The 12,485-nt window shown below is 37.8% G+C and overlaps 1 protein-coding gene across 2 annotated transcripts in view; it reads right to left on the bottom strand.

Moving 5' to 3' along the window:
* Positions 1-2,358: 2,358 nt before the first annotated feature.
* The window catches only part of ophn1 (oligophrenin 1), a 37,298-nt gene continuing 27,171 nt past the window's right edge, over positions 2,359-12,485 (bottom strand). Inside the window, exons 18-24 of one of the 2 annotated variants that reach the window (XM_065267218.2) lie at positions 12,315-12,474; positions 12,055-12,193; positions 8,853-9,152; positions 8,511-8,637; positions 6,269-6,319; positions 3,846-3,897; positions 2,359-3,684 (exon numbers count right to left, since the gene is read on the bottom strand). In XM_065267218.2, coding sequence (XP_065123290.1) covers positions 3,673-3,684; positions 3,846-3,897; positions 6,269-6,319; positions 8,511-8,637; positions 8,853-9,152; positions 12,055-12,193; positions 12,315-12,474 — 841 coding nt within the window. In that variant the 3' untranslated portion in view covers positions 2,359-3,672. Of the gene's footprint in view, positions 3,685-3,845; positions 3,898-6,268; positions 6,320-8,510; positions 8,638-8,852; positions 9,153-10,349; positions 10,638-10,699; positions 12,194-12,314; positions 12,475-12,485 lie in introns of those variants that run through there. The other variant, XR_012336704.1, reaches the window with a different exon arrangement.

The raw sequence follows: 12,485 nt of genomic DNA, 5'->3' as shown, positions 1-12,485 counted from the left end.
CAAAACAGTTAACAGTACCTTTAAAGGAAATCACGTTTTTCAATATTTTACTATGTTCTTACCTCAACTTAGAAGAATTAATACATAGCTATCTTTTTCAACGTGTGCACTTAATCTTTGTTCAGCGCATCGTGAATGTATTAGCATTTAGCCTAGCTCCATTCATTCCTTAGCACTTAGTTTGCAGCACTTCGACCTTGGTGCGCAGTAACATCCTTGCTCCTGACTTATCCCCGTCTCTTTTAATCTTCCGTCACTATTACTGCACCGAGTTCTAAGGGCTGAAACTAAGTGCTCTTCAGCCATACAATATAGTTCTCATTTTTATCCCCTTAAAAAATTGCCTCTTTTTATTTTGTGCCACCCTACTTACTCGTGTAACTACTCATGTCTTTAAATAGGAAAAATGTGAAAGTATTTGGTTGCTTCTTAATTAGGGCTGCAACAAACGATTATTTTGATAATCGAATAATCTATCCATTATTAGAACAATTAATCGACTAATCGACAATCATTTCGGCGACTAATCAGTATGTTCTGAAAGATTATTCAGCTTTTTTAATTAGTTTAAACATTAAGCTATACATATTGTAAATAATAATTTATAAAAGAAAGTCACTTCAGCATTTGAAATAGTTGTTTTAATGAACTTTGATGAGGTCGTTCTCTTAAGCTTTTGGGGGGAAAAAAAATCTTAAGCTTTTGGATTTCTGTCCAACTCAAATTACACACAAATGCTTTCTAAGCATTGTTTAAATATCCTGTTCTCTTTTAATAGAAAAAATAATAAACAAAAACTAAGCATTATTAAAGGCAAAAATGTTTTAACACAAACACTCTTGTCAGCAGTAATAAGAGCTTATTTTCTAAAACACACTATAAGACCTAAAGGTGTTACTAAAATAACACTATTTATTATCACTATCCTAAACTCCATCAGGCTTTATTCTATGAAAAATAAATCATCACATTACTGTTATTATATTAGTAAGACTTTATAATAAGGGTCCATGAACCATAATGAACTGATTTAAATGAATTCTTACTTACATATGAAGTAATGCTGAGTTAAGGCATGTACTAATAATAAACTCTAACATGACTCAACACAGGAATTAGTTGTTTATTAACACATTAACTAACAACTAAAAACATGTCATGTTGTACTTAATAATGACTCTTCATTAGTTTATAATTAGTACATGTATTAGCTTTATTATAAAGTGTAACCATTATATTATTACTGTTAGTAGTACTGCATTAATTTATCTAATAGAGATTTACCGCTAACCCCGAATTTCCACCGGCTGCGGATCCGCTGCGGAATGGCGGCGGAGTCAATCGGTTTCGATTCAAGTTAATGTGTGTATTTCCACTGACTGCATTTCGAATCCGTCACAGCTCCGCCCATCCGCAGCCCTCCAGAAACAAATACGCAGAGCTTCAGGGCGGAGCCATGACTATATCGCATGATCATACCTGAATTTGCGAGATCTCATGGGTTCTTGTCACTTCAGCAGGCAGCCGCTCTGCAACAAATACGGAACTAGTGGGTATTGGCGGAGTGCGGAGCCGTAACGCAGCGGAGCCGATCTGCAGCCGCTCCGCAGTTGGTGGAAATCCGGGGTAAGATGGTTAACGTAGCTCCAGCTTGAGAACACTCTCACCGGCTCCTGTTTCGCTGTGATATTTCCTCTAAGTGCTCCAACATGCACAATGTGCTCCCTTGAAAGGCAAGTTATGTCTTTTATGTATTAAACACAACAGCATTCTCGGTTTGATGTTTTGTGAAACTTTCGTCCTGACTCGTTTGCACTTCACCATTCGCGCTGTGTTTTCATCTATCTTCTTCTATTGCAAATTTGTAAGGGCTGCATTACACTCTAACACTACAGTGTCGTAGCAGTCAAATCACGACATTGCAGACCCTTACATTAGGGTAAAATGAAACGTCTACTCGGCAATGTCTACTAATCATTTTAGCCCTATTCTAAATTCATCCGTGTTTGGATCCTAAGCAATGAATGGGGCTAGGCTAAATGCTAACACATTCAAAACGTGCTGTACAAAGATTAAGTGCACGCATTGAATAAAGATAGGTATGTATTAATTTGTCTAAAATGAGGTAAGAACATACTAAAATATTGAAAAACGGTGGTGTTTTCCTTTAAAGGTACATAATAGATCTTTATGGTACAGTAAAATTTTATGTATATCTGTATATACAAAACAGTACCTTTTAAACTTTTTTTTGACAGTGAATATGAGAAGTGGTTCTATAGAGGTCATCTAAGGATCGTTGAATTTTTGCTCTGTCAAGTTTTGCACAGCTGTTTTAATTTACTCGGATTCCAGACGTCTGTTTTGCTGCCAATCATGTACTGATTGTTATCTGTTGGCAATTTTATTCTGTACAGTAAGGCCTTACTACTGTCATAGTTCACATTCACAAGAAATCAAACAAAACAACTTTTTTTTGTTTACAGGTAGTTGCATTTTCTTGCAGTTGCAGTACATTCAAACACAAATACAACACAGGGTTTAGTGACTGTTACGAAAGTTTGAAACAACAAAATATTTACAATAACATTTAATGACAACGTAAACATAACACATTGGTGCTTTACATGCATTACACAGGAATGCACCCCAATCTGCTTCAAATGCGAGCTCCTGCCAAACCTCGGTACAATTCTCTAAAATTTCAACTTTATCGACATATAGAGATATTTAGTCTCTTATTTAAGCCTTCACATTTAAAAATCAAATTGACCAAAGTAAACATCCGGATAAAGGCCCAGAGTGGTTTTAAGGTCAAACACTTTTCGGTCAAAGATAGAGACTTTCATTCTAAAAGGTCCAGTTCAGCTAAATAAAGAAGGAGTTTTCTTATCAGTAAGGTTGACTGATAATTTAAAAAAGGTGAAATAGAGGTATGGCAATGCCTATTGAAAAGAATAAGCACATTTAGCTCTGTGAACTAGTCAGGTAATGAAAGTTCCTCTCTTTCAATTCCTTTCGGTTTGCCTTATAGGAACACCACAGGCGTGTCCCACCAGATGAAAGGAGAAACATTTTGCAATTACTGTAACTACTTTTCTTGTCAAAAATATTTCTGAACCCAGATCCTTCATCTTCTTCCAGTTACTAATAACTACGATAATAATGGATAATTCATAGATCCGTGTTCAGCTTCAGAGTAATTAAACACAGATTAGTGTTGATTCGGAATATTATATAATACATTCGGGTGTAGCCTGCTTCAATCTTTCTTCAAGCGACTTCTGTAGTGCCAACATACGTGTGCGAGACTCTTGTAAACTAGGTCAGAGAAACGGGGAAAACAATAGGGTGGAAGCAATAGGGAGGAAGTTATCGCTACCGTTCACAAGAAGGTCAAAACGTTTTCAATACAACAAGATACAATGCTTTGTTTCTGTCCTTTCATCCGAATCAGAATCAAAGACTTAGTAAGCAAGTGTGGAAGACAAAAACAGTACCCTTTCAGACTCATTCACAAAAACAAAACTGGCACTGATGTCCGTGTCTGCTTGTAACATTAATAATTGATCTCCCAATACCAGGTCTAGACTCGGGCCCGTGCTGCACGCACTCACTCGAACGCAGCTGTGCGCTAATTGGCCCGCAAGTCGATTGACTGGAAGTTATTTCTTATTTAGTGTTCTGCAAACAAAACCAAGTGACAGAAATTAGCATTCAGTACACACGTGCACCTAATTATATGTGACATCTCTTACGATACCGATACTTAAAAGAACAACACTATCAGTTGCGCTAATAATAATGATGATAATAATAATAATAACAAACAGGACTGGTTGTACCTCATCTCTAGAGGTTGCAGGTGAGGCATTACAAGAAGAAATTGGACTGGAGCTGTGGGACACAAAACAATAAGTTGTCATTATCACTCTCTTCTAAAACATAGCGAGATACCTACTGAGGCACCATTTTAAGGTATGTAAACTGTTCCAAAAGGTTGGTCATTTAATTATGCTTTTTATTATTAGATTTTTAGATTTTTTTTTACTGTAAATCAGCATTACATTTTGACACCTGTTTAGCTGCTCTAAGCTTGGTGAAATCAATGGGGCGTGGTGTTTCATTACCGACTTTCATTTTGGTTAACTTTGATGCTTTGCATTGGTCGAACCTTTTATCTCGGTATCCTCTGAGAGTTCCCTCGGGGATCTGTTCTAGCATTGTGCAAGGCCTTGAACTTCAACTGCACAGTGTGTTTGGGGGGGTGGAGGGTGGCTTGGAGAAAAGCCACGAGCAGTGAAGAGAATCATCCTCAAGCTGCCAAACTGCTATCTCAACTATTTTAGAATTTTGTAAAAGTATCAACTCATACTAATGTGAATATATACACACAAACAGGATAGATCATTTACTAGTTTAATTTCTCTGCACTTTCTTATGGAAAGTTTGTCGTGTTGTATTAAAAAGCTAAAAATCATTTTAAAATAGATATTATGTGAATTAGTAGCTCGTCTGGTGACATACAGCACAGTAATGTGCAAAAAAGTATTATAGGCCACCACCACCACCAGACTTAGGGTTAGGGTTAGAAGTTTTAATGTCCATCCATATTTATTTTTCAATCTATTTTATTAAGATACAAACAGAAAAAAAATCAGGACTAAATGTCTTCTTCAGGCATCATCTGTGTTTAGTGTGACCTCTTTTGGCACTAAACACATCTTGAGCATTTTTGAGCAGAATGAAGTAAAAAAAAAGACTTTTTTTTAAATTAGAAATTATGATTTAATTTCCTGCAGTTTCCTGTTATTGCTCAAGTGGAAGGGGAGTTTACCCTAAAAACATTTTTACACAGTTTTTAATACTATATACACATTTTCTGTATTTTCTGGATGTATTCTATTAAAGAAACTGAGAAACAATTATATATGATCAATATAACATTGCAAAAACAACAAATCCAATCCTGGCATGTTGGCTTAAGACTTTTGCACATTACTGTATCTTAAATGACATTATTTTAAGTTTAATCTTATTATATTGGCAATAATATTTTGACATAAATACTTTGCTTTTTTAGCACTTAACTTGGGACATTTACAGAAATGTTCCAGGTTCTGTATAAGGTAAGATCTATCTTTAGCATTTATCACATAAAAATGTATTTTGTTTATATGGATAATAATTATTATTTTTTTATATTTTATTGGATTAATTTATTTTTAACCAATGTTTAGGTTATAATAAAAAGAGAGGACATCTATGATTTTATGGTGGCTAACTGGAATACAATTAAAATTTATAATTAATAAAAGTTTATTGTCTTTGTATTGAACAAATACATTTATTTAGATGTTCTGATTAGTTCATAATTCTCCATATAGATTTAATTCTGACTACATTGACAACAAATTCTACTAGCATTCTGTCCAAAAGTCAAAATAAATGAAAAGTACTGTGGAAAAATAATACATCACAATGCTTTCGTTTCTATCCGGACGGGATTATATTTCTCAGTGGACCCCTGAGTTTGCCAAAGAGCAGTCAGTAATTTGCTCCATAAATTTTTACCAACGAAGAAAAGGAACCACTGACACAATTAAATATGACAGGATTAAAATCACAAAGTGCATAAATTTTCATAACCGCCACTGGAAAAACTATTCCCATTAGACAACTTTACAGTTAGAATCATAAACAGGATTTATTTAATAAATAACGTAAGTCCTTTAAGAAAAATTAAAGTTTAATATTTCTTCACTGAGATCTCGTGTCATTTCATTGTTACGGTAGGCTCATCTTAATTTTAAAACTATTAAATGATCAACATCACACAAATGTTTTAAAAGGGGCACTTGTTTTATAACTCACTTTGTATGAACAAATTTAAGCAAATGAGTTGAAATAATTCTCCCTTAGATGCAAACGTGTGCATGTTAGCATTTCTGGCTCCGTTTACCTGCGCTAAAGTGCCAGTTTAGTTTTAACGGTTTAAACTGAACCCCCACGCAGGACCAAACAACCGATCGGATGTATGTCTAGTCCGGTTTTTATTTGCTCTCGTAAGGACTTTCAGCATGTGGTCCTGTATTAAACACGACTTTATTTGAAAGCACCACATGAAAAGCGCATTGGGTTTTACTGGAGCCGTTGTAATTGAGGTCAGGCAGCTGCTGGAAACAATGAAAGGTTCACGCACACACGCTGACGCGCTCCTGAGCCAGGACATGCGCGCGCGAACACACACACACGCACACTCACGTACCTTCCCGTCTGCCTGGAAGCGTTCTCAAAAAATTTGGTCTTGGTGGCGACACTATGGGAAAAGAGAAAAAAAGACATCAAACCATTTGAATGTCCAATAGAAGCATTGTTTCCAGTTTTTTAACATTCTCTTCATATTTTCACATTTTGTTCATTTCGCTGTTTACATGCTTTGAAGAAAACTACAAGCTTGATCAGATTACACTGACCAGAAAATGCTGCAGATTCTTCTTGGGGTTCCAGTTTGAATCTTAAATTCCAATTTTGGAAATGTTGCTTTTTTGGGACTGACTCATTCTTTGCACTTATTTAATCTTGTGTACATGTACCAACATCTTCATGGAATCTCTGAGTGTAAGCAATGCGTTTTTGCATTCAACACAAACATGCATTTGTTTAAATTAGCTTTCTTTTAATAAAAAAAAAAAACAAATAATATAAGAAGTTCATCCAAAATACAAACACCTGCACATAGGCCTACTGTACGCTTGTGACCTCAACTAAAAATCATTAATCAATTACTGAATTTTACTTAAATTATATGAATAAGTTTATTATCAATTTTATTAAATTAGACGTCGGCCTCTTGCACATGAAGCACACAATTGTGCGCGTGAGTTTATGTGAGTTTCTGAGATCAATTTGATGGAGGAAGGTCTAAGATAAGACACACAAGACCACATGACACCACAGCCAACATACCCACATGTTTTCTCAGACCCATAGTTGGTCTAAGATTACCGCTCCCTGCTCCTGCCCCTAGAATGGTAATTATAAGTATCTGACAAGCAGAAACCTATCCTGGATTCTAGATTAGCAATCTTTAACCGATACATATGTGGTAAATTTACAGTTATCCACCGTTATATTACAGTTTTTCCAAAGTATTCAGACCGTGAACTGTCTCGGATTACTTTGAAAATCGAATGCTGAAATTCAGCCTCTGTGATATTTGTAGTTTTAAAGCAATGAAACTCAATATTATTATAATGTGACTTTATAAAACTTTAATGCATTTCTTTGGTCACTAACATCAGAAATCTTTCGTTGCAAACTTTTAAAGACATGGAAAACAAATGGTGTTAACGAGGACACAAATGCTGTCGAATTGACCTCTACCTGTGAATCATTAAAATAACCCCACAGTTAAGAGATCATTATTCTAGCTGCGAAACTTAAGTACTGCTGTGCAAATGACGATTTAAGAGCATTCCTGAGTGAAACGAATTTCGGAAAAAAGATATAAAACTATGTCAAGTGTTGATGGAGCGACCGAGCCACCCAGACATCATCGTCTAGAGAAGGTGTCGCTGTGTGAGCGAGGAAACCCGCAAGGGATCTGCAGAGAGAGAAAGGCCCGGCGATGGTTTTCAGGAGCCAATGAGCTCAGTCATTGACAACGGAGTAAACACCAAGCAGCCAACAATTTCAAGAGTTATGCATATCGTTGGCCTGTATAAGACGATGACAGCAGGAGCCATGGCTCGGTAGAAAGCTCAATAGAAAGCTTGTGATAAAAAGCGTGGAGTTTGCCAGAAAGTAAGCGATCCTCTCCAGTGTGGGAAAAGATCTTGGTCAAATGAGATCGAGATAGGGCTTTTAAGCCTAAAGCAATATGTGGCGCCAAACTAGCTCGGCCCACACGTCGAAAACCCCATCCCTATGTTGAAGCATCATGTAGTAAGGCTCTCTTTAATCGGCATGGACTCGTGGAATAGAGGGCATAATGGATGTTAAAAAACGCAGGAAAGTACAGAGCATCTGATGTAGTGTGCCAAAAAACTGTGCTCTGGAGAAAGTTCATCCTTCAGCAGGTCAGTGATCCCAGAAACAGGGTGAAATTAGCATCGTAGTGGGACAAGAACAAAAAGGAATATCTCACGATCGCCCAATAAATGTTCTGAATCTGGGACACTACAGTAGTTGAAAATTGCAGTACAGGTGTCGAGCAAATAACCGGAACAATTTGGAGCAAATCTGACTAGATGAATGTGCCAAAATGTGCACACCTGATAGCCATGAAAAGCTGATATTCCCCCAAAATATTTAATACTGTCATTGCTGCACTATAAAATTGTGGAGATGGATTGCTCGCTATACGCCAAGCAACTTATTTCTGATTTATCAGTGTTGTTTGTTTTGAGTACTGGAACACAATTCAAATTGCAATAACGAAAGCCTCATTTCAAACACAAGCATTATAAATCTGATCAAAGTGAGCTGAGGATGAATGTTTTACTCACTATGATATCGTCTCTTCATTTTGAGGTTTAGTGGGGAAACGGGAGGGCGGATCCGGCGGTCGAGTGGGTGGCCGGCAGATGGAACTCTTCTCTGTGAAAGATCGTCCTTTTAGACCCTGAGCCTCTCCTGTTACACACACACACCTGTTAGTACCATTTTAACTGACCCACTCCCACATCGTGACTATTGTGTGTGGCCCACTTCATATGCTGATTATCCATACTTTAAATGCCAAGCAGCGCTATTACATCACAGGAATCAGTCATTTAAATTCAGATTTTGACCTTCACTTATGTCACTCTGAGTGATGGAAAGTTTGACCGTGCCTGTTGCTAGGTTACCGGTTGTCCCTTGAAGCGGTTGCCTCCTTCCCTGGAAAGACTGAGCTCGGTTCACCTTCACTCCCGACTCCCCGCCGGTCGTCACCGTGCCGTCCGACCTCTGGCCGTCTTGTATCCTAATGTCCAACTTGGAAATATCACAATCCAACGGGCGGAGGCCAGGTCTGGGCTTCGGAGAGGAGAGAGGGATCGATGGAGGAGAGACGGAAGGAGGTGCCAGTTTTGTTCTCTGATGAGGAACCGGACCGGTATCTCCATCGGGTTCCCCACCATTATGGGTGGCACCGTTTTGTTCTCGTCCTGTTAAGTACAGAGTCAGTGAATGCCTGCAGTTGAGATAAAACACTACTAAACTACATAACGTCTGGCGGGTCAGAAACACAATTGCAACAGTTCACCCTTGAACATTTCCCCCTGAGGGAAGAAGATTTTATCAAGGGTGTCGTTAAAGTTTTAAATTTCCTGTTCCTGTAGTTTTGGCTTAAAAAGGAAAGCTGTGATAAATAAATAAAGAGAACAGCTCGACGGGCTCGCTGTCCTCTTGTGTTTCCACAAGACGAGAAATACAAGCCAATAAAGATTTTACAAAAATCTGAACTAGTCAAAATCAAATTACAAATTATCCAAAGTGACTCATTTTGTTCTAACAGCTTAAACACAGCCAGAACGCATAATGGGAGCTGTAAACTGAAATAAAAAGTGTCTGTGGTAGCGATGAACTACTTAAGCCAAACACGTTCACTGTTGTTAACTCCACATGGTCGAAGCTCACTTTTGTCAGACTGGATTTTTTCGTGTTATTCCTGTCATATCTATTATCTGTTTATCAAGGCATTTCCTGTAATGAGAATTATTCATTTGAAAACCGTTTTATTTAAAGAAAAACAAACTTTTTAGACAAATTAATACATCCCTATCTTTATTCAATGCGTGCACTTTGTACAGCACGTCGTGAATGTGTTAGCATTTAGCCTAGCCCCATTAATTCCTTAGGATCCAAACAGGAATTAATTTAGAAGACACCAAACACTTCCATGTTTTCCCTATTTAAAGACTGTTACATGAGTAGTTACACGAGAAAGTATGGTGGCACAAAATAAAACGTGGTGTTTTTTTAACTGAATAAAAAATTAGAATTATATCGTATGGCGGAAGAGCACTTAGCTCGCAGTTACATCATCACTCCTGAATACTCCCCCTCTCGCTCAATCTTCCATCAATATTACTGCGCCCCAGGTCGAAGTGCTGCAAACTAAGTGCACTTCCGCCATACAACATAGTGCTCAATTTTGTTCTGATAAATACTCATGTAACAGTCTTTAAATAAGGAAAACATGGAAGTATTTAGTGTCTTCTAAATTCATCCCTGTTTGGATCCTAAGGAATGAATGGGGCTAGGCTAAATGCTAACACATTCATGACGCACTGTACAAAAATTTAGTGTACGCGTTGAAAAAAGATACGTATGTATTAATTTGTCTAAGTTGAGGTAAGAACAGTAAAATATTGAAAAACTGTGGTGTATTCCTTTAAAGATGGGTTGAGTCTGGTTTAGTGTGTGAATGGAAGAAACTGGTCTCATATCAAAAAAATGGTTCTATGGCCATGTGAAAACCAAGGACATGAGTGCAGAACACAGCTGTGTGTGTATGTGTGTGCGCGCATCTACACACAAACAGCATCAGTCAAAACAACCAGCTGTGTGTGAGTGAGCCAAACTGGACAGGGATACATTTGCATGAACACATTTTAACAAAGACATTCACATTTTGGCAGAGAGCTCACCTACACACACACACACACACACACACACACACACACACACACACACACACACACACACACACACACACACAGTTGCATCCAATATTTCACAACTGTTTGTATTTTCTACAAGAATACAGAAATATGCATGCGCACACTCACTTATAATCCGAAATCTATTTAAACTCAACAGGTGACTTACTGCTCTCTCACTCGCACGCACACACATCCCTCCACCATCCAAATCACCAAACAGTAAAAGAGCAGATATGATCTTTCAACATTCATGCTTTGACTAAAAAAACACAACAGAAGGAAAATTGTAGTCCACAAGCAAAATGAGGATCGAGCATGCTTTAATGAGCCAAGTTTCATTAATACTCAATAAACAAGAGAGACAAATGAATGAATTCATGCACACATTCGTTTTTGATCAGGAAAGGAAAAAATAGCTCAGATGTTAATAATGAAAATAGCTTATTACAGGAAAGAAGTCCAAAAGGTGATTGAAAACAGACCGAGAGAGACTCGTAAACACATGCAAGCATTAGCTCTCAAACACATTGGGTAGAAGACACAGGACACACACGATGGCATACCAACACTCATACACACGCATGAAAAATACGAGTATGCGCACACATACGCAAGCGCGCCGGCGCAGACCCATAGGCGCTGATGCGCACACACACTCGGTGCAGAAGGGCAGGTAGTCGTTTAGTTTTCATGCTCTAGTGAGTGTACTATTAGCTTGACTGTTGTTAAACACTACATAACACGACTTACAATGAGGGGAGGACAACATGTCAGAGAACAAACGTTTATCGGGGCAGACACACACACACGTAGACGCATGCACACACTATGATCCTGCAGATTTAATCACACAATACACAATGTGTATAAAGAGCTCCTAAACTGGCATGACTTTGGAATGTGTGCGAGTGTGTGACAGGGAAGTCGGGGAGTGCATTTTCCTCATTTAGAGAAAAAGCACTTAAAGAGAAACAGATCCAGACCGAGGTCCTTTCCAAAACATATGAAACCTGATCAGCTGTTATGTGTGTGCGTACGCGCTTGTGCTAAGAACTCGGTTATTAGGTGTGTGTGTACTGTATTATAGCCTTTGGCACAAAAATAAGCTTTGCATAAAAGCATGTAAAAGCAAAAAATTTAAAAGACTGAAGGAAGAAAATACTGATCAAGATTAAAAAAAAGGAACCAAATATAAATCAGTATACAGTATAGCAGTCTGATTTGGCCTTTACAGATCTTTAAAAAAAATGAAAAATCACAACTGATCACAGTTCAAGCACATAAATGACAAATATAATTAACTTTCACAAAAGATAATACTGATGATTGATATGGCAAAAAAAAGATGATGCTAAAAGCGATGATGATGATAATGATGGCTACGATGATGAAGACTATTTACTCTCAAAATTTGGAGGCTGAAGGGCAGGGAAATTACGAGGTGGGCGTTTCGAAATTGTAATTGGCTGCCGTTTTCGTGGTGTCACCCTTGGAGGCGGGACAGGAGGCGGTGTGGTTTCTTCTGGAGGACCTTTGAAGATCTAAAAACATCACATAGGGCATTATTTCTATTTTAAAATAATAAATTGTAATAATAATAATGCTTTTATCATAAATGCAGATAAACCGTTCCCCGATCAGTTAATGAGAGTAATGTCTGACCTTGCTGTAGTCCTCGATAAGGATCTCCATGATGATGTTGTGAAACTTTATATCCAGCATGGCAGCCACCGTCTCCTCCTCAGCTCTCATGAGCGTGGGGCCAAATATTACACCCATATTCGACACCGTCATCAGATTTTCACTGCTGTGGCTACATGCACTATAAAAACA

This window comes from Paramisgurnus dabryanus, chromosome 5 (genome assembly GCF_030506205.2).
Source record: "Paramisgurnus dabryanus chromosome 5, PD_genome_1.1, whole genome shotgun sequence".
NCBI lineage: Eukaryota > Metazoa > Chordata > Actinopteri > Cypriniformes > Cobitidae > Paramisgurnus > Paramisgurnus dabryanus.
The sequence above is the reverse complement of the archived record's forward strand: the minus strand, read 5'-3'. Positions and strand labels throughout refer to the sequence as shown.